Source organism: Sapajus apella, unplaced genomic scaffold, assembly GCF_009761245.1.
Source record: "Sapajus apella isolate SASKATOON/1434 unplaced genomic scaffold, GSC_monkey_1.0 scaffold77, whole genome shotgun sequence".
NCBI lineage: Eukaryota > Metazoa > Chordata > Mammalia > Primates > Cebidae > Sapajus > Sapajus apella.
In genome coordinates this window covers 7032643-7054775 of record NW_022437017.1, presented here as the reverse complement: position 1 = coordinate 7054775, position 22133 = coordinate 7032643, and the positions used below count along the sequence as shown (strand labels likewise).

Below are 22133 nucleotides of genomic sequence, written 5' to 3'. Positions count from 1 at the left end.
GCATCCTCCACCTCCTGGGTTCAAGCAATTCTCCTGCCTCAGCCTCCTGAGTGGCTGGGATTGCAGGCATGTGCCACCACACCTGGCTAATTTTTGTATTTTTAGTAGAGACAGGGTTTCACCATGTTGGTTAGGCTGGTCTCGAACTCCTGACCTCCTGATCCACCTGCCTTGGCCTCTCAAAGTGCTGGGGCTACAGGCATGAGCCAGGATGCCTGGCCTAATTTTTCTTTTTTTGGTAGAGACAGAGTTTCACCATGTTGGCCAGGCTGGCTTTGAACTCCTGATCTCCAGTGACCCACCCGCCTCCTTGGAGATTTTATTTGCAGTCATGTTGAGGGTAGGGAGTGGGCACATAGAGAAGAGTCTTAAAGTTCACGCCAGGGAGTTGGGCGTTTTTGCCCAAAGAGATGGGAGGAGCACTAGGAAGAAACTGCACTGGCCAAAGCAATAAAAATCAGAGCGAAGGATGGCTGGGCACGGTGGGTCACATGCTTGTAATCCCAGCACTATGGGAGGCCGAGGGGGGTGGATCACGAGGTCAAGAGATGAAGACAATCCTGGCTAACATGGTGAAACCCTGTCTCTACTAAAAATACAAAAATTAGCTGAGCATGGTGGTGCCCACCTGTAGTCCCAGCTACTCAGGAGGCTGAGGCAGGGGAATCGCTTGAACCTGGGATTCAGAGGTTGCGGTGAGTCAACATCGTGCCACTGCACTCCAGCCTGGTGACAGAGCAACACTCTGTCTCAAAAAAAAAAAAAAAAAATTTAGAAGGGGCCCTGAACTGCTGGTGGTGCTTTAGAAGTTTCTGGTGCCTGGGGATGTAGGAGCTGATGTCTGTCTATCCTCCCTCCAGACAGACCCTGAAAACACAGACTACACCATGGAGCACGGAGCCACGAGGAATTTCCAGGCTGAGAAGCTCCTGGAGGAGGAGGAGAAGAGGGTGCAGAAGGAGCGGGAGGATGAGGAGCTGAACAACCCCATGAAGGTGAGCTGGGGGCAGGCAGGTGTTCATGGGCACCGTGTGTGTGTGTGTGTGTGTGTGGATGCAGGTGTGTAGGTGTAGGTGTGGGGGTGTGGGTGTGTGTGGGGTGTGGATGCAGGTGTATGTGTGGGTGCAGGTGTGGGTGGCTTGAACCTGTAGTCCCAGCTACTTTAGGGGTGTGTGCAGGTGTGTGTGTGTATGTGTGGGTGCGGGTGCATGTGTGTAGGTGTAGGTGTGGGTTTGTGTGTGTGGGTGTGTGAGTGTGTGTGTGCAGGTGTGTGTGTCGCTGTAGGTGGGGGTTTGTGGGGGTGTGTGGGTGGGTAAGTGCATGTGTGTGGGCAGGGGGGTGTGTGTGTGTGTAGGGGTGGGTTTGTGGGTGTGTGTGTGGGGGGTAAGTGAATGTGTGTGGGCAGGGGTGTGGATGTGTGTGTAGTGGTGTGTGTGCAGGTGTGTGTGTGTGTATGTGGGTACGGGTGTGTGTGTAGGTGTAGGTGTGGGTTTGTGGGGGTGTGTGGGTGGGTAAGTGCATGTGTGTGGGCAGGGGTATGGATGTGTTTGTAGGGGTGTGTGTGGGTGTGTGTGGGCGGTGGGTAGGTCTGTGTGTTGGGGGAGTGGATGTGCCAGCAGGTGTGCCTTCCCTGCCTCAGGTCCCCAGGGAAGGAAGATGGGATAGGGGGCATGGTTGGTAAAACTTCAAGATGTCCCCAGGAGGCCAGGCACAGTGGCTCACACCGGTAATCCCAGCACTTTGGGAGGCCAAGGTGGGCAGATCATGAGGTCAAGAGTTTGAGGCCAACCTGGACAACATGGTGAAACCCCGTCTCTACAAAAAATACAAAAATTAGCTAGGCATGGTGGCACACACTTTTCATCCCAGCTACTCAGGAGGCTGAGGCAGGAGAATCACTTTAACCCGGGAGGCAGAGGTTTCAGTGATCCAAGATCACACCAGTGCCCTCCAGCCTGGGCAACAGAGTGAGACTTTGTCTCAGAAAAAAAGAAAAAAATTAACCAGGCCTGGTGGTGCATGCTTGTAATCTCAGCTACTCAGGAGGCTGAGGCAGGAGAATTGCTTGAACCCAGAGGACAGAGGTTACAGTGAGCCAAGATCGTGCCTCTGCATTCCAGCCTGGGCAACAGAGCAAGACTCTGTCTCAAAAATAAAATAAAGTAAAATAAATTATATTCACTTCCAATTGGACAATTTGTTTTTCTCAGAAATATTGAAATGAGCCAGGCATGGTGGCTTGAACCTGTAGTCCCAGCTACTTTAGGGGTTGAGACGGGAGGATCGCTTGAGTACAGGAGTCCTAGACCAGCATGGGCAACACAGTGAGACTCTGTGTCTACAAAACATTAAAGAATTAGCCAGGTGTACTGGTGTGTAACTGTAATTCCAGCTACTAGGGAGGTTGGGGCAGGAGAATCACTTGAGTCCAAGTGATAATAGCCCACTTGAGCAGGTCAAGTCTGCAGTGAGCTGTTACCACACCACTGCACTCCAGACTGGGAGACAAATCAAGACTCTGGCACTAAAAAAAAAAATGTGTGTATATATATATGTATGTGTGTGTGTGTGTGTGTATTTGTACATATGTATACACACACGTATGTACTTATACATATAGCTATATGTGTACAACACACATATATATAATAAATTTTAAAATGATTCTGTTCACTGCTGTCCCTGCCCACTCCCGTATTTCCCGTCCATTCCCATCTATTTCTGGACCCACCCACCCCTTCCAAATGCGAGTTTTCTGAGCAAGCCACATCAGAGCTGATCCAGCATTTTCCATGGCCATGCAGAGCAACAGGGAGGGAAATGAGCCTTGGTGAGGGTTTGGTGTGTGCCTGGGGCTGTTGCACTGCTGTCTGTGTGTGACTTTAGTTACCTCCATGCTGACATCGAAGGGCTCTTAACCCTGGTACTAGTCAGCTATTGCTCCATAACAGGTTATCCCAAAACTTAGTGACCTTAAACAACAGACATTTAGTATCCCACAGTTTTTGAGAGTCAGGCCTCCAGAAGCAGCTAAGCTGGATGGTTCTGGCTTGGGGGCTCCCATGATGTTGCGGTCAAGGTGTTGGCCAGGGCAGTATCATCTGAAGGCTAGACTGGGGCTGGAGGAGCCACTTGAAAACTGGCTCCCTCTACTGGCTGTTGGCGGGAGGCCTCAGCGCCTCACCACCTGGAGAGCTGCTTGAGCATCCTCACAACATGGTGACTGCCTACCCCAGACCTGAGAGAGAGAGAGAGAGAGAGCGCGCGCGAGCGTGTGAGCACGTGAGCATGCATGAGTGAGGAAGAAGCTCTGTGCTTTCCTGTCCTGTTCTCAGAAGTGACATGCCGTTACTTCTGTCATTGCCCATTAGACTAAGTAGCCATGTCCGGCCCCTGCTAAAGGGGTGGGGAGTTACCTCCACCCCTTAAAGGGAGAAGCATCAGAGAGTTTGTGGATATATTTTAAAACTACCAGAATTGCCATTTTCCAAAGGGTAAAGACCACAAGGTCACAGCACCGGGAAGCAGCCAGGCAGGATTGATGCCCAGCCCGGCCTGGCTCCAAAGCCACTTCTTAAGAGGCCTGTGGCTGCCAGACTCGCCTCCCTCAGCCTCAGTTTTCTTTTCTGTAAAATGGGGGTTGTGAGGATTAAATGAGATTGCATATGCAAAGGTTTTGGCCCAGCGTAGGGTATTAGCCCGGCCTACAGCAGGTGCTCAGGCTGTCTTTTTACATATTTCCTTATTATGATGATTTTTTTGAGATGAAGCCTCGCTCTGCTACCCAGGCTGGAATGCATTGGCACGACCTCAGCTCACTGCAACCTCTGTCCCCCAGGTTCAAGTGATTCTCCTACCTCAGTCTCCCAAGTAGCTGGGATTACAGGTGTGCGCCACCACCCCCGGCTAATTTTTGTATTTTTATTTTTATGTATTTTTTTGAGATGGAGTCTCCCTCTGTCACTCAGGTGTGAGTACATGATGTGATCTCAGCTCACTGCAACCTCTGCCGCCCAGGTTCAAGCAACTCTCCTGCCTCAGCCTCCCAAGTAGCTGGAATGACAGGCACACGCCACCACTCCCAGCCAGTGTTGTATTTTTAGTACAGATAGGATTTCACCATGTGGGCCAGGCTGCTCTCGAACTCCTGACCTCAAGTGATCCTCCCATCTCGGCCTTCCTAAATGCTGGGATTACAGACGTGAGCCACCACGCCTGGCTGAATTTTTCCCTATTATTTTTACTGAAAGATGGCACCAGGCCGGAAGTCCAGGCCACCTGAGTCCAGAGCCGGACTCTTTCCACCCTACCCTGCCCAGGGGCTCAGATCACAGCTCTACCACTGCTCAGCCCCATGGACGTCACTTTCCTGCCCCAGACCTGAGTGTTCTCACCTGTGAAATGGGCACAGCGCTGGGCATGGGCAGGGGGTTCCCTGAGCAAGATGGAAACATTGGGGTAGGGGGGGTTCCTCCCATGGCCCGCGGCGGTCCCCGAGGCTAGGCAGGGTGTGCCCAGGGCACCGTGCATTCAGCCCTTCTGCCCCCCCGCCCACCAGGTGCTAGAGAATCGGACCAAGGACTCCAAGCTGGAGATGGAGGTGCTGGAGAACCTGCAGGAGCTGAAGGACCTGAACCAGCGGCAGGCGCACGTGGACTTTGAGGCCATGCTGCGGCAGCACCGCCTGTCCGAGGAGGAGCGGCGGAGGCAGGAGCAGGAGGAGGACGAGCAGGAAACCGCGTGAGTCGGGGCCGGCCCATCCCAGGCCCAGCTCGCAGCCTCTGCACGGCGGGTGCTGCCTCTGCCCGGGACCCTCCCCCACTTCGCAGGGACCCCTTTCCCACCGAGCAACTCACTTTCTCCCTTGCAGCATCTGTCTCGGGGGTGTCCAGGCCACCGCCAGGCTCAGTGGCTCAGCACATGGTCGCCCGCATGGCTGTGGTTTGTCACAGTGAGAGGACACAGCAGATTCAGCACAGGGCAAAGGCGTGTGGGGTGTGTTGGGGGCCAGGCCTTCCAGATCCTCTCCTGCTGGAGCCTCGAAGATCGCGCCTCATCCCCAGCACGAGTCCGGAGAAAGACGCAGTCACCGGGGAAGCTCCTAGAGACCCAGTGTAGGGTTCCTATGCAGCCTGGACCCACAGCGCCCTGCCTGGCCCATGCCAGGATTCCAGACGCCAGAGAAAAGCAGGGTCGCGCATACACCATGGTGTTCGCAGGAGCAGCTGAGGCCCTAGAGCCTGTCGTGTCACTGAGGGGGCCCCCAGTGCAGGCTCCCAGACTCCCACCAAGGGCCGCCCTCTCCAGCCACCTTCTGAGGACACAGCCTCAGGCCCCCTGGGTGAATGCTTTTCTTTTTCTGTTTTTCTGAGCCAGGGGTCTCGCTCTGTCACCCAGGCTGGAGTGCAGTCAGAGCTCGCTGTAGCCTCCATCTCCTGGGCTCAAGGGATCCTCCTGCCTCAGCCTTCTGGGTAGCTGGGACCACAGGACTCATCACCATGCCCAGCTAATTGTTTTTATTTTTCTAGAGACAGGACCTCGCCCTGTTGGCCAGGCTGGTCCTGAACTCTTGGCCTCAGGCAGTCCTCCTACCTCAGCCTCCCGAAGTGCTGGATGACAGGTATGAGCCCCTGTGACCCGCCTTTCCCAGTGCCTGGTCTCCCCTCCCTCCTTGAGAATCTGAGCTGTGGCCAGGCGTGGTGGCTCCCGCCTGTCATCCAGCACTTTGGGAGGCCGAGGCGGGTAGATCACCTGAGATCAGAATTTCAAGACCAACCTGGCCAACATGGCTAAACCCCATTTATACTAAAACCACAAAAACAAATTAGCTGGGCGTGGTGGCGGATGGCTGTAATCCCAGCTGCTCTGGAGGCTGAGACAGGAGAATTGCCTGAACCCTGGAATCAGAGGTTACAGTGAGTCGAGATGGTGCCGCTAAATTCCAGCCTGGGCAACAGAGCAGGACTCCATCTAAAACAAAAATTGAAATTAAAAACTGAAAAATAAAAAGTAGACTGGGCACGCTGGCTCACACCTGTAAACCCAACACTTCAAGGGGCTGAGGCAGGCGGATCACCTGATGTCAGGAGTTTGAGACCATCCTGGCCAACACGGTGAAACCCTATCTCTACTAAAAATACACAGATTAGCTGGACACAGTGGCACATGCCTGTAGTCCCGGCTACTCTGGAGGCTGAGGCTGCAGAATCACTTGGACCCAGGAGGTGGAGGTTGCAGTGATCCGAGATTGCATCACTGCCCCGAGATCGCATCACTGCACTCCAGCCTGGACAACAGAGTGAGACTCTGCCTCAAAAAAAAAATACAAAAACTAGCCAAGCATGGGCTGGGCGTGGTGGCTCATGCCTGTAATCCCAGCACCTTGGGAGGCTGAGGTCGGGAGTTTGAGACCAGCCTGACCAACATGGAGAAACCCCGTCTCTACTAAAAATACAAAATTAGCTGGGCATGGTTGCGCGTGCCTGTAATCCCAGCTACTTAGGAGGCTGAGACAGGAGAATCGCTTGAAACCGGGAGGCGGAGGCTGCGGTGAACCGAGATCATTGCATTCCAGCCTGGGCAACAAGAGCGAAACTCTGTCTCAAAAAAAATTAGCCAGTCGTGGTGGCAGGCACCTGTAATCGCAGCTGCTTGGGAGGGTGAGGCAGGAGAATTGCTTGAACCCGGGAGGAGGAGGTTGCAGTGAGCTGAGATCGCGCCACTGCACTCCAGCCTGGCAACAGAGTGACTATCTCAAACATAAAATGAAATAAAAATTCAGGAGGCATAGGGGCACATGCCTTTGGACCCAGCTGCCCAGGAAGCTGAGTGGGGAGGATCACTTGTACCCAGGAGATCAAGGTTGCAGTGAGCTATGATGATGCCACTGCACCCCACCCTGGGTGACAGAGTGAGACCTCGTGTCTAAAAAAAAAAGTAGGCCAGGCGCGGTGGCTCACCCCTGTAACCCAGCACTTTGGGAGGCCGAGGCAGGTGGATCACGAGGTCAGGAGTTCAAGACCATCCTGGCCAACATGGTGAAACCCCTTCTCTACTGAAAAATACAAAAATAAGCTGGGCATGGTGGCTCGTGCCTGTAATCCCAGCTACTTGGGAGGCTGAGGTAGGAGAATTGCTTGAACAGCGACCCGGGAGGTGGAGGTTGCAGTGAGCCAAGATCACGCCGCTGCACTCCAGCCTGGGCTACAGAGCGAGACTCCATCTCAAAAAAAAAAAAAAGTAATCTTTGTGTCCTCTACTCAGTCCCACCCCTGCTCGCCGAGGGCAGGAAGGGGCGTCCAGGCACCCAGGCCACTTGCCACTCCAGCACACGCGTCCCAGGTGCTGTCCCCTGTGCAGAGCACGTCCAAGCTCCCATCTCCCATCCCACAGGGCCCTGTTGGAGGAATCCAGAAAACGAAGACTGCTGGAAGACTCCGACTCAGAGGACGAGGCTGCTCCTGCGCCCCTCCAGCCGGCCCCTCGGCCCAACCCCACCGCCATCCTGGATGAGGTGAGGGGGGCTGCCTGAGTCCCCGGGGGCTCCCGGCTGACCTAGGGACAGCTGAAGCCAGGAGTCTGCTTGACTTTTTCTTAAAAGGCCAGTCTGCAGCTATAGCCCAGGACAACCATGATGGTGTAATTAAGGGGACATGGCGTGGTGCCAATAAAACTTTATTTATAGGCTGGATGCTGTGGTTCGTGCCTGTAATCCCAGCTACTCAGGAGGCTGAGGCAGGAGAATTACTTGAACCCAGAAGGTTGAGTTTGCAGTGAGCCAAGATCATGCCTTTGCACCCCAGCCTGGATGACAGAGTGAGACTTTGTCTCAAAAATAAATAAATAAATAAAAACTTAATTTCCTAAAGCAGGTGGCAGGCTGTGGGTCCATAATTTGCCAACTCCTGTTTAAGCTGCTGAAATAAGGGAATGTAAAGAAAGAACATAGAATTTGATTCCTCAATCACATAACAGTCCTGGGCTGACAGGACTTCCAGGAGGCTCTGCTCCATGGAGTCATTCAGGGATTCAGGCTCCTTCCTTCTGGAGCACGGCTTCCTGCGCTGTGATCACAGCTGACTCAGAGCACCGTCAGCGTCCGGCTGTGGGAAGGCGAAGGGTGTGTGGAGGACCACCCAGTTGCGGATGTGGCCCACTTCAATTCTTCTCTCATGCCATAGGCCACAGCATAGTCACAAGGCCCCATCTGGCTGCAAGGGAAGCTGTGAGACACCTCCTCCAGCTGGCCTGTGCCTGGCTGTCCTGCTAACTAGAACAAAGAGGGGCCAGGCACTGTGGCTCAGGCCACCAGCACTTCGGGAGGCCGAGGCGGGTGAATCTCCCGAGGTCAGGAGTTCAAACAGCCTTTCCAACATAGTGAAACCTCTGTCTCTACTGAAAACAAAAATTAGCCAGGTGTGGTGGCACATGCCTGTAATCCCAGCTACTCCGGAGGGTGAGGCAGGAGATTTGCTTGAACCTGGGAGGCGGAGGTTGCAGTGAGGCAAGGTCGCACCACTGCACAGGGAGACTTAAAAAAAAAAAAAAAAAAAAAAAGAAGGGAGGAAAGAATTTAGTGGGGTGACCAGCATTTTCCGCCACAGCTGACTCCTACAAGGTGGCCTCGGCCACTCTGGTTTGTTGACTGAAGAAGGTAGCTAAAGTGGAGGCTCATAAGCCAATAACACAGACACACAGAAATGAATGTTCTTTTTTTTCTTTTTTTTGACACAGGGTCTTGCTCTGTCGTCCAGGCTGGAGTGTGTGGGCGCAGTCCCAGCTCACTGCAGCCTCAGCCTCCTGGACTAAAGCAATCCTCCCACCTCGGTCTCCTGAGTAGCTGGGACCACCGGCATGCACCACTGTGCCTGGCGAATTTTTCTTGTCTTTTTTTTTTTGAGACGGAGTCTCGCTCTGTCGCCTGGCTGAAGTACAGTGGTGCAATCTCAGCTCATTGCAGCCTCCGCCTTCTGGGTTTAAGTGATTCTTCTGCCTCAGCCTCCTAAGTAGCTGGGATTACAGGTGCTTGCCCCCACGCCTGGCAATTCCTTGTATTTTTAGTAGAAATGGGGTTTTACCATGTTGGCTGGGATGGTTTCAATCTCTTGACCTCGTGATCCACCCACCTCGGCCTCCCAAAGTGCTGGGATTACAGGCGTGAGTCATGCGCCCATCTCCTGGTTTTTCAAATTGCTTTTGCAGAGACGCGGTCTTGCTGTGTTGCCCAGGCGGGTCTCAAGCTCCCGGCTTCAAGCGGTTCTCCTGCCTTGGCCTCTAAAGGCACAGGGATTCCAGGCATCGGCCACCATGTCTTAAAAAACCTAAGACACGTTTTTAAAAGACATTTTCTTTGCAGCTGTATCCCCTGGTTAGAGTTCTCACACTGTGGTGCTTACATAAACCACTCCCAGAATTCATTGTCTGCAATGTCCTCTCTGTTTTAAAACAGTGAATCAAGAGAGTGAAGCTGCTTTGGAAGCAGTCCACCCTTTTACGATTCCCTCCCTCAGTCTGTTGACAGCAGGTGTTTTATTTGGTTTTACATGATACATCTTTATCCAGACTTTTCAGACCTTTACCCTAACTTCTACAGGAAGCAATATCTCCACACTTGCATTTTCTTGGTTTATTTCATTTTATTTATTTGCTTTTTAAATATTTATTTATTTATTTAGAAACAGGGTCTCGCTATGTTGCCCAGGCTAGAGTGCAGTGGCTATTCACAGGTGCTATCCCACTGCTGATCAGCACGGGAGTTTTGACCTGCTCCGTTTCTGACCTGGGCAGGTTCACCCCTCCTTAGGCAACCTGGTGGTCCCCTGCTCCCGGGAGGTCACCATATTGATGCTGGACTTAGTGCGGACATCCGATCAGCATAGCGCACTACAGCCCAGAACTCCTGGGCTCAGGCGATCCTCCAGTCCCAGCCTCCTGAGTAGCTGGGACTACAGGCACACGTCACCGTGCCCGGCTATTTTATTTTTCTTTTACAGTTGAGATCTTGCCCTGTCACCCAGGCTGGAGTGCAGTGACATGATAACAGCTCACTGCAGCCGCCACCTCATGGGCTCAAATGATCCACCTCAGCCTCCCAAGGAGCTGGGACCACAGGTGCATGCCACCATGCCCAGCTCATTTTTAATTTTCTTCCTTCCTTCCTTCCTTCCTTTCTTTTTTCTTTTTTCTCTTTTCTTTTCTTTTTTTTTTTTTGAGACGGAGTTTCGCTCTTATTACCCAGGCTGGAGTGCAATGGCGCGATCTTGGCTCACCGCAACCTCCGCCTCCTGGGTTCAGGCAATTCTCCTGCCTCAGCCTCCTCAGTAGCTGGGATTACAGGCACGCGCCACCATGCCCAGCTAATTTTTTGTAGTTTTAGTAGAGACGGGGTTTCACCGTGTTGACCAGGATGGTCTCGATCTCCTGACCTCGTGATCCACCCGCCTCGGCCTCCCAAAGTGCTGGGATTACAGGCGTGAGCCACCACGCCCGGCCCTTTCTTTTTTTAAAAGACCAGTGTGTATGTCGCCCAGGCTGCTCTCAGACCCCTGGCCTCGTGCAGTCCTCCCACCTTGGCCTCCCAGTCATTAGTTGAGCCTAGTGATGATGAGTACCACCTGTAGAAAGTTTTGGGAACTGGCCGGGCGCGGTGGCCCACACCTGTCATCCCAGCACTTTGGGAGGCCGAGGCGGGTGGATCATGTGAGGTCAGGAGTTCGAGACCAGCCTGGCCAGCATGGTGAAACCCTGTCTCTACTAAAAGTACAAAAAGTAGTCAGGCGTGGTGGTGGGTGCCTGTAATCTCAGCTACTCAGGAGGCTGAGGCAGGAGAATCGCTTGAACTGGGAGGTGGAGGCTGCAGTGAGCCGAGATCACGCCACTGTACTCTCGCCTGGGCGACAAGAGTGAGACTTCATCTCAAAAAAAAAAGGTTTTTGGAACTAACCTATGTCACTTTTTTTCTGTCACCCAGGCTGGAGTCCAGTGGCACGATCTTGGCTCATTGCAACCTCTGCCTCCCAGGCTAAAGCAGTTCTCCTGCCTCAGCCTCCTGAGTAGCTGGGATTACAGACGTGTGCTACCACACCTGGCTAATTTTTGTATTTTCATTTTAGTAGAGACATGATTTCCCCGTGTTGGCCAGGGTGGTCTCGAACTCCTGACCTCAAGTGATCCATCCACCTCGGCCTCCCAAAGTGTTGGGATGACAGGCATGAGTCACCGCACCTGGCCGTCTGTGCCTTTAACCTCTTTTCCTCATTCTGAAATCAGTCCAGAGCTACGACTTGAAGGAGGTCTCTCCGACACCTTCACAGTGGCCACCACCCCCCACTCTCGGCTGGACACTGAAAGCCACCGTCCTTTCTCCATCCCTCATATGCGCTGCCCTGGCACTTCCTGAATCACATCTTGGCTTCTCATCTCCACGCCTTTACCCATGCCGTCTCCTTTACCTGGGATGCCCCCTTCGCTTGAGTGAACTCCTACTCACCCTTCAATACCCAATGCAAGACACCCTTCCTCTGAGAAACTCATCCTCCCAGTTCAAGCTCACGTGCCCTGGCTTCACTCTCACCCAGATGGATGTTGTCATGGGTACTGGTCTCCTTGTCCCTCTCTCTCCCCACATGGTGAGCTCCGTGAGGGCAGAGCACCCACCAGGACTTCCTTAACCCAGTGGCTACCACTTCTTCTATTTAAACATAAAACAGAGTCACACAGTTCACAGAGCTGCACAGAACTTGAAACAGTTCAAGACCAGCCTGGCCAACACGGTGAAACCCCATCTCTGTTAAAAATACAAAAATTAGCTGGGTGTGGTGGTGGGTGCGTGTACTCCCAGCTACTTGGGCGGCTGGGGCAGGAGAATTTCTTGAACCCGGGAGGCGGAGGTTGCAGTGAGCGGAGGTCACTCAGCCTGAGTGACAGAATGAGACTCTGCCTGGCTCACGCCTGTCATCCCAGCTCTTTGGGACACTGAGATGGGAGGATCGCTTGAGCCAGGAGTTCGAGACCAGCCTGGGCAACACAGCGAGACCCTATCTCTATGAAAAATAAAGATGTTAGCCTGCCATAGTGACGCGCTCCTGCAGGAGGCTGAGGCAGGAGGATCGCTTGAGCCAGGAGTTCGAGGCTGCAGTGAGCTGTGATTGCACCATTGCACTCCAGCCTGGGCAATAGAGTGAGACTCTCTCAAAAAAAAAATGTTTTTTAATAAATAAAAGTAGATTAAAGGGGCCCTTCTGTTGCAGTTAGGGAGCTGGAGGTCGTGCTGACCCTTTTCTACCTGTCCCTAACTCTTCCTCAAAGCAGCCTCCTCCGTTTTCACTTGTTCCCTCAAGCACATTGATTAAGCACCTTCTTGTGTTGGGAACTGTTTGTGGCACTACAGAACCAGCAGTGGGGAAGACAGGCTCACAGTGAGTTAGGGAGAGAGTTCTAACAGCCAGCAGAGGGCACAGTGAGCATGGACATGCAGCCTGCATGTGAGCTTGAATCATTATGGGCTTCTCAGAGGTGGGGTGTTTTATGTTGGGTATTGAAGGGCGAGTAGGAGTTCACCAAGCAAGTGCGTGGAAAAGGGGACACCCCTGGTGAAGGGAATAGCATGGGTAAAGGCATGAAGATGAGAAGACACAGTGTGATTCAGGAAGTGCCAGACCAGGTTATGTGGGATGGAGAATGGGCAGAGGCCTTTAGTGCCTAGCCTAGGGCAGTGGGGGGCCATAGAGGAGGTTAGAGCAGAAGAGGAATGTGGTCAGTGGGGCCGTGAGCAGGGGTTGGGGGCAGAGGGGCCAGACCCCCTCACATGTCCCTATCACCTACAGGCCCCAAAGCCCAAGAGGAAGGTGGAGGTCTGGGAGCAGAGCATTGGCAGCCTGGGCAGCCGGCCCCCGCTGTCGGGGCTGGTCGTGCTGAAGAAGGCAAAGGCCGACCTGGACGGGCCGCCACAGGGGGCCCCAGCCCCAGGTAAGGTCACTGAGTTTCCAGAGCCGGGCACGGTTTCTATCATGGCCTCTAGGTGGCGGCAGCGCTCCCACTGCAATTAGGGAGCCTTCATCGGGTGGGTGGGGGGTGGCATCCGAGCACCACAGGACCAATTAGTGGCGTGAGAAGAGAAGTCAGGTGGCTTCTTTTTGTCTTTTATTTACAAAAGGAGCCAGTGCTTGCTTTTAAAGCCCAAGTCACGTGGGAGTGTGTAAAATAAATGTCAAATCCGCGCTTCCCTATGCGACCTTCGCTGTCTGCAGATGCCAGGCGGCCCCGTGCCCCTCCCTGGCTGTCTCTACGGCATGCACGGCTGCCGTCACATACCTGGTGCTCTGCAGGGGTGAGAGCCCCACGCTTCCAGCCCCGGGTGGATGGAGGATTGGGGTGCGGTCAGCGTTGCCAGAATTCGGAGCGGAGCAGCCGGGGGCAGATCCCTCCAGTTTCCATTGGCTTGTCCTGTGGCCTTGGCCGAGAACCTCCCCCCAGCAGGGTCCCAGTGTCCTGTCCTGTAAAATGCAGCTAAGGGGACCCACCTCACGTAGGTGGGATCAGTCCCCAGGTTTGGGTTGATTCTGTGAGTGCTGATAATTGAGTAGACCCTGGCACACGATGAGCCTTGGAGACGCTTGAGACATTTTTGTCAGTACTGATCAAAATTATGCCATTTGGCTGGGCACGGTGACTCACGCCTGTGATCCCAGCACTTCGGGAGGCCAAGGCGGGCGGATCGCTTAAGGTCAGGAGTTCAAGACCAGCCTGGCCAATGTGGTGAAGCCCCGTCTCTACAAAATACAAAAATTAGCCAGGCACGGTGGCAGGTGCCTATAATCCCAGCTACTTGGGAGGCTGAGGCAGGAGAATTCCTTGAACCCGGGAGGTGGAGGTTGCAGTGACCCAAGATTGCACCACTGCACTCCAGCCTGGGCGACAGAGCGAGACTCCATCTCAAAAAAAAAAAAAAAAAAAAAAAATTTTTGGCCAGACGCAGTGGCTCACGCCTGTAATCCCAGCACTTTGGGAGGCTGAGGAGGGCAGATCACCTGAGATCAGGAGTTCAAGACCAGCCTGGCCAACATGGTGAAACCCCATCTCTATTAAAAATACAAAAATCAGCCAGATACGGTGGCATGCGTCTGTCATCCCAGCTACGTGGGAGGCTGAGACAGAAGAATCGCTTCAACCCCAGAGGCGGAGATTGCATTAACCAAGATGATGCCATTGCACTCCAGACTGGGCGACAGAGCAAGACTCCATCTCAAAAAACAAATTATCTGTAGGGTCCAGACCTACAGGGACCTGTGAGCCCCTCTCTGCTGGTGTGGAGATGGGAAACGAAATAAAACCCACAAGACACTGAGAAAGAAGAGAGTTTGGGCCCAGGGGTCCACTGCCAGCCAAAGCACGGAGTCCAGCAGTCACCTCGTGTGCCTGGACACCCTTGAGTACAGGCACTGGGCGGGAAGGCAGGCTGAGGTCATGGTGGTCGGTGATAGGGTCCGGTAAATCACGTGTCTTGGAGACAAGGGTCCAGGACTTTCAAGTAGCCGAGGCAAGGAGATTTTAGACATCTTCCCTAGCTGGCTAACCAGCGGGCGCTTCCCCAGCGCTGGCGCTCCCACACAGCCGAGGCGCCCCCCGGCAGCCCTTATGCAGGCGTGACAGGGGGCTTAGAGCATCTTGCCTTGGGGTCACTGTGTTCACAATGTCACCTGAGTTCCATGCTTCGTAACCCAATAATCATTAGTAAAATGAAGGGTTATATTGAGTATATATCTTTATAAGTGAGTAACCATAGGATGATATATGATTATATAAAGGAATAACTGTGTGCCTACATTTCTAATTCTTTTCTAAATCAATATTTATATGGAAACAGGTTGAGGCTTCAGATCCTTGCCATGGCAGGGTTCCCCCCCCCCCAGAAATATCCCATTTGTCAGAGGAAGAGACTGAGGGTCGGAGTGGCTTTCACAGCCAGGCATAGACTCTGTCCGTCTTAATTGCCTTAGTGGGATTTTTCCTAGGGCGGTTAGGTCCGCAGTGACTGGACTTTGAACTTGGCGCCATTTCCAGTTTTTGCAGCGCGTGCCGCCTGCCTCAGCAGGGGCTTCCATGGGTCATCGTTCGGAAGCGGGGCTGTCAAGTCCAGTGTGTGTGGATGTGACTCTGACAGGTCCCATCAGGCGCCATCCAGAAAGGCCAGGCCATTCGCATGCCTTGCAAACCCGCAGAGGTGGCTGGCCCCGTGCTCCAGGCCTTGTCCCTGGCCCGTCCAGTCTGGAGCTGAGATGGGCTAACTCTCACTCTCCCCCCAGGACCCCCGCAGAGCAGGAAGGAGGCCGACCCTGCGCCCCCGACGCCCGGCGTGTCCTCCCTGAGCCAGCTGGGTGCATACCTGGACAGTGACGACAGCAATGGTAGCAACTGAGCTGTCCTAGGGCCCCCACATGGGTCAGGCTGCAAGACCAGCCCGCCACATGGAGGCCGGCGTTGCTGGTGGTCGGGGCAGGAGGCTTGGGCGTGACCGGAGCCCCGGAGGACAAGCACCAGCGTGCTCCAAGCGCATAGGGCAGCAAGGGCGTCAGCCCCGGGATGTCGCTTTTCTCTGCCCTCACCAGCCTCTCAACACCTCGGGGACCCCTGCCCCTTGTGCCCCCACCTGTCAGTGTGCTCAGCGCTGCGACATCCCTGGAATCTCAGCTTCCATCACTACTTCAGGGTGGCGGCGTTTGGAGGATGGGGTGGACCTGCCAGCCTCTAGATGGCCTCATGTCTTCTTTCCACAAACTGTCGGAACCAATAAAAGGAAACCTGCCGAGCATCCCGGGCCCCGTCTCTCTCCTAGAGGCTGATGAGGAGGCCCAGGGCAAGGCCTCTGTTAGCATCATTCCAGGGTTAGTCCACAGAGGCTTGTTTTTTTTTTTTTTTTTTTTGAGACAGGATCTCACTCTTGCTCAGGTTGGAATGCGATAACACATATTCTGCTCACTGCAGCCTTGGACTCCCGGGCTCAGGTAATCCTCCCACCTCAGCCTCGAGATTATCTGGGACCTCAGGTGTCTGCCACCATTCCTGGGTAACTTTTTGTATATTTAGGAGAGACTAGGTTTCGCCATGTTGCCCAGGGGACCTTGAATTCATGGGCTTTGGTGATCCTCCTGCCTCGCCCTCACAGAGTGCTGGGGTCACAGGCATGAGCCACTGGGCCTGACCCAGATTTTTAGACCTAGTTGTCGCCTGAATGTGCCGGGGCTTATGGTCTGGGCTTTTTTCTTTTCTCTTCTTTTTTTTTTTTTTTTTTTTCTTTCTCTTAAAAAGACAAATTGAGGCCCGGCGCGATGGCTCACGCCTGTAATCCCAGCACTTTGGGAGGCCCAGGCAGGCGGATCACGAGGTCAGGAGTTTGAGACCATCCTGGCCAACACGGTGAAACCATCTCTCTAGTAAAATGCAAAAATTAGCCAGGCGTCGTGGTGTACACCTGTAGTCACAGCTACTCGGGAGGCTGAGGCAGGAGAATCGCTTGAACCCGGGAGCCTGAGGCTACAGGGAGACAAGATCACACCACTACACTCCAGCCTGGGTGACAGAGTGAGACTCCATCTCAAAAAAAAAAAAAACTCAATTGAGAAACAGGGTCTGCCCATGTCGCCCCATCTGGACTCCATCTGTCTTCAACCAGCCCACCTGCCTCGGCCCCCAAAGTCCTGGGATTACAGGCACATGCCACAATTCCTGTTTTGGGCTGAGGATTTTTTTTTCTTTCAGGCAGGATCTTGCTCTCTCCCCAAGGCTGGAGTGCAGTGGTGCAGTCACAGCTCACTGCAGCCTCAATCTCCCTGGCTCAAGTGATCCTCCTACCCCAGCCTCCCTAGTAGCTGGGACTACAGGCAGAGCCACCACACCTGCCTGATTTTTTTAAATTTTTTTGTAGAGAAAGAGTCTCACTCTGTTGCCCAGGCTGGTCTCAAACTCCTGGCCTCAAACGGTCCTCCTGACTTGGCCTCCCAAGGTGCCGGGATTCCAGGCATGAGCCACCACACCCAGCTGGAGTCTGGGCCTTTTAAGCACAACATACCTTCGATCATTTGTGCCAGAGGTCAGCCTTCCTATACTGGGGACATTGGGTCCCTTCCCCATAATTTTGCTACAAAACACAGTGTCATAACAAACTTCCTCACAGGTGCGTCCCTATGAATGTGGGCAAATACCTCTTCAGAATACACAGCCAGGAATGGAACTGCCTACTCAAAGATGGTTCATAGTGTTCTTTTTAAAACATTCTACAGGCCAGACGTGGTGGCTCACGCCTGTAATCCCAGCTCTTTGGGAGGCCGAGGCAGGCAGATTACCTGAGGTCAGGAGTTCAAGACCAGCCTGGCCAACATGGTGAAACCCCGTCTCTACTAAAATACAAAAAGTATATAACTCGATCAAGACAGTTGCAGATGGGCAAAAAAGGAAATACAAAAATTAGTTGCGTGTGGTGGCGTGCACCTGTAATCCCAGTACTCAGTAGGCTGAGGAAGGAGAATCCCTTGAACCTGGGAGGTAGAAATTACAGTGAGCTGAAATCACACCACTGCACTCCAGCCTGGGCAACAGAGTGAGATTCTAAATCAAAAAATAATTTAAAAAAAAAAAAAAAAAAAGGTGCTACAGTTTGCCTTCAAAGCAGCTGAGCTCCATGTAACAAGGATGAACTCACCCGCTCTATCGGTAGAAAGCTCTACTGGGAAGTTCCCCTCCTCGGCACGGGTAGCAAAGAGTTGACAGAGGGAAGGGAAGAACCTGTGTTCGTCAAATGTTCCCTGAGCACTTGGCACAAACAAAGTTGAGCTCCCACTATCCAACACCCCTCCTTATTTTTTATTTATTTATTTTTTTTTGAGACAGAGCTTCACTCTTGTTACCCAGGCTGGAGTGCAAATGGCGCGATCTCGGCTCACCGCAACCTCCGCCTCCTGGGTTCAAGCAATTCTCCTGCCTCAGCCTCCTGAGTAGCTGGGATTACAGGCACGTGCCACCATGCCCAGCTAATATTTTGTATTTTTAGTAGAGACGGGGTTTCACCAGGATGGTCTCGATCTCTTGACCTCGTGATCCACCCGCCTCGGCCTCCCAAAGTGCTGGGATTACAGGCTTGAGCCACCGCGCCCGGCCCCCCTATTTATTTTTTTTATAAAGACGGAGTTTCACCATGTTGGTCAGGCTGGTCTTGAACTCCCAACCTTAGGTGATCCCCCTGCCTTAGCCTCCAAAGTGCTTGGATTACAGGCGTGAACTACCACGCCCGGCCCCCCCCTTTTTTTTTTTTTTTTTTTTTTTCCTCTTTTTTTTGAGACGGAGCCTCACTGTATCACCCAGGCTGGAGTGCAGTCGGCTCACTGCAGCCTCCACCTCCCAAGTTCAAGTGATTCTCCTCTCTCAGCCTCCTGAGTAGCTGGGATTACAGGCACACACCACCACACCCAGCTAATTTTGGTATTTTTAGTAGAGGCAGGGTTTCCCCATGTTGCCAGGCTGGTCTCAAACTCATGAACTCAAGTGATTCGGCCTCCCAGAGTGCTGGGATTACAGGCGTGAGCCACTGCATGGCCAAAAAAACTTGTATGTATTATGTTCAAATAAAGTTAATGGATGCCAAAGGCGGTGATGACGACGTTGAAAATAAGTAGGTAAGTGGGTTCTGAGGGGCGCAGAGGGGGTGCCTGGTGGGAGCATTTATTGCCCATCTCCCTGTGTTTTCTGGTGCTGCATAACAAATTAAACCAAAATTGAGCAACTTAAAAACAACAGCTGGGTGTGGTCTTCTGCTTCAATGTCCAGCAAGTGTGCAATCAAGACAGAGGCCAGGCTGGGCGCGGTGGCTCACGCCTGCAATCCCAGCACTTTGGAGGCCAAGGCGGCTGGATCACCTGAGGTCAGGAGTTCAAGACCATCCTGGCCAACATGGTGAAACCCCGCCTCTACTAAAAATACAAAAATTACCCGAGCATGGTAGCAGGCACCGGTAATCCCAGCTACTCAGGAGGCTGAGGCAGGAGAATCGCTTGAACCCGGGAGGCGGAGGTTGCAGTGAGCTAGGATCACACCATTGCAATCCATCCAGCTTGGGCAACAGAGTGAGACTCCATCTCAAAAAGATTGGTGCCTGCATCCCTGCACCCCAAAACGATCCGGCATGTTGTGGATGTTCACAAAGGGGCTGAATGGTCATCACCCCATTCCCCAATGAGGAAATGGGCTCAGGGAGCCCCAGGTTCCACCTCCTCCCTCCCGCCACACAGCCACTCTTCCATATGCTACTGGAATTTTGCTTTTTTTTTTTCTTTTTTTTTCCCTGGGAAGCTTTGTTCTCTCACCCTGTGTTTCGGAGGCAGTTCTGCTCTTGGCCCCCAATTCTCTCTTGGGGGTTCCCAGGGCTGAGGGAGTAGAGGAGCAGGCACAGCCATGCATTGGGCTCTTTCCCTGCTGATCAGTGGGGGGACCCCTCCCTGCCCTGCCCCACCTCCCAGGGCCCCCTTCCCTCACCCTCTGAAGCCTGCCCTTCCCCCATCCTGCCGACAGCACCCGTTCCCCACCAGCCCGCGTCTGTCATCCTGTCTTCGGGAGCTGTCAGCCCTCATCCCAGCTCTCCTCCATCAACTCCTCCGGGGCTGCCTGGCTGCCGGAGCACATCAGAGGGATGGGGAGGAGGGGCAGCGGGGACCCCTCCTGCTGGAGCTGGCTGCCCAGCCTGGGCCTACAGGAGAAGAGGGTCCACACCATTTCCCCAGTGTTTGCCAGTTCCAGCTTCGCTGTGGGGCTCCCTGAGCCTGTCTCCTTATCTGGGAATGGGGTGACACCCACTACATCCACAAACAACCCCCCCCGGGGCACACGCTCTATTGCTGCCCCATTTACAGATAAAGGAGGCTCACCAACCTCCAGGGGGAGGGAAGGACAGGGCCTGGGTTTGAATCTCAAGGCTCCAAGGATACGCCTTTGACAACCAGGCTCCCTGCAAGTCCAGGACCTGAGCTGTGCCTGCAGAGTCCTTGGAGGGTTGCATTGTGCCTCCCCCATCAGATGGGGGCCCTTACAAGGAAGGCTCATGTCTCCTCCAGCAGACTGGGACCTTGTAAGTTAGGGCCATGCCTCCTGTGTTGGACTGGGGGCCTTGAAGTTTATACCGTCTGGACTATGCCTCCCTCGTCAGACTGGGAACCCTTCAAGGTAGGGTCATATCTCTCCCATCTAATGGAAGCCCCTGAAATCAGAGCCACAACTCCTCCATCAGACTGGGGGCTTCTGTGGGTGAGGCCATGTCTCTGCCATCAGCTAAGGAAGGCAAAGCTGGCCAGGCGCAATGGCTCATGCCTGTAATCTCAGCCCTTTGAGAGGCCGAGGGAGGAGGATTGCTTGAGCCCAGGAATAGGAGACCAGCTTGGGCAACATGGAGAAACCCTGTCTCTACAAAAACTACAAAAATTGCCGGGTGCGGTGGCTCACATCTGTAATCCCACCACTTTGGGAGGCCAAGGTGGGTGAATCACGAGGTCAGGAGTTCAAGACCAGCCTAGCCAACATGGTGAAACCCCATCTCTACTAAAAATACAAAAAATTAGCTGGGTGTAGTGGCAGGCGACTGTAATCCCAGCTGTTTGGGAGGCTGAGGCAGAGAATCACTTGAACCTGGGAAGTGGAGGCTGCAGTGAGCCGAGATCGTGCCATTGCACTCCAGCCTGGGCAACAAGAGCAAAACTGTCTCAAGGAAAAAATGCCAGGTGAGGTGGCTCATGTCTGTAATCCCAGCACTTTGGGGGGCTGAGGCGGGTGGATCACGAGGTAAGGAGTTCAAAGACCAGCCTGGCCAAAATGGTGAAAGCTTGTCTCTACTAAAACTACAAAAATTAGCCAGGCAAGGTGGCAAGCGTGTATACTTCCAGCTACTCTGGAGGCTGAGGCAGGAGAATTACTTGAACCCGGGCGGCAGAGGTTGCAGTCAGCCAAGATCATGCCACTGCACACCAGCCAGGTGAAGAAGTGAGACTCCATCTCAAAAAAAAAAAAAAACTACAAAAACTAGTTGGCCGTGGTCATACACAGCTGTGATTCCAGCTGAGGCAGGAGAATTGCTTGAACCCGGGAGGCAGAGGTTGCGGGGAGCTGAGATTGCACCGTTGCACTCCAGCCTCGGCAACAAGAGGGAAACTGTCTCAAAAAACAAACAAATAAACAAACAAACACGGGCCCCAGCATGGATGGTCTTTTTTTTTTTAAAGAGATGGGGTTTCACCATGTTGGCCAGGCTAGTCTTGAACTCCTGACCACCTGACCTCAAGTGATCCTCCCACCTCGGCTTCCCAAGCGTGGATGCATCTTGACATCCAGCTCAGTCAGAGACCCCAGACACAGAAGGCTACACAGTGTATGATCCTATCCCTATGAAATGTCCAGGACAGGCTCCTCCACAGAGACAGGAAGTGGATTTGTGGTTACCAGGAGTGGAGGATTTGGAGGGATGGGAAGTGACAGCTAATTGGGTCTGAGGTTTCCTTGGGGGGTGTGGAAAAAGTTCAGGAATTAGACAGCGGTGATGGTCGCACAACATTGTGGGCACACTAAAAACCACTGATTTGTACACTCTGGGTGAATTGTAGGATCTGTGAATTATGTTTTTTGGGTTTTTTTTTTGAAAAGGAGTCTTGCTCTGTCACCCAGGCTGGAGTGCAGTGGCACAATCTCGGCTCGTTGCAACCTCCGCCTCCTGGGTTCAAGTGATTTTCCTGCCTCAGCCTCCGGAGTAGCTGGGATTAGAGGAACTCATCAGCACGCCTGGCTAATTTTTGTATTTTTAGCAGACACGGGGTCATCCGCCCACTTCGGCCTCCCAAAGTGCTGGGATTACAGGCATGAGTCACTGCGCCTGGCCAGTGTGAATTACATCTCAAAAAAAAAGCAACAAGGCCGGGCACAGTGGCTCAAACCTCTAATCTCAGCACTTTGCGGGGCTGATGCAGGCAAATCACAAGGTCAGGAGTTCAAGACCAACCTGGCCAACATGGCGAAACCTGGTCTTTCCTAAAAATACAAAAATTAGCCGGGCATGGTGGAGGGTGCCTGTAATCCCAGCTATTCAGGAGGCTGAGGCAGGAGAATCG

At 53.3% G+C, this 22133-nt stretch overlaps 1 protein-coding gene across 2 annotated transcripts in view; it reads left to right on the top strand.

Annotated features, from left to right (window-relative positions):
• The window catches only part of YJU2 (YJU2 splicing factor homolog), a 21922-nt gene extending 6119 nt beyond the window's left edge, over positions 1-15803 (top strand). The window contains exons 4-8 of one of the 2 annotated variants that reach the window (XM_032252224.1): positions 861-995; positions 4601-4740; positions 7393-7513; positions 12825-12966; positions 15303-15803. In XM_032252224.1, the coding sequence (XP_032108115.1) occupies positions 861-995; positions 4601-4740; positions 7393-7513; positions 12825-12966; positions 15303-15415 (651 nt within the window). In that variant the 3' untranslated portion in view covers positions 15416-15803. Of the gene's footprint in view, positions 1-860; positions 996-4558; positions 4741-7392; positions 7514-12824; positions 12967-15302 lie in introns of both variants that reach the window. The other variant, XM_032252223.1, reaches the window with a different exon arrangement.
• Positions 15804-22133: the final 6330 nt, after the last annotated feature.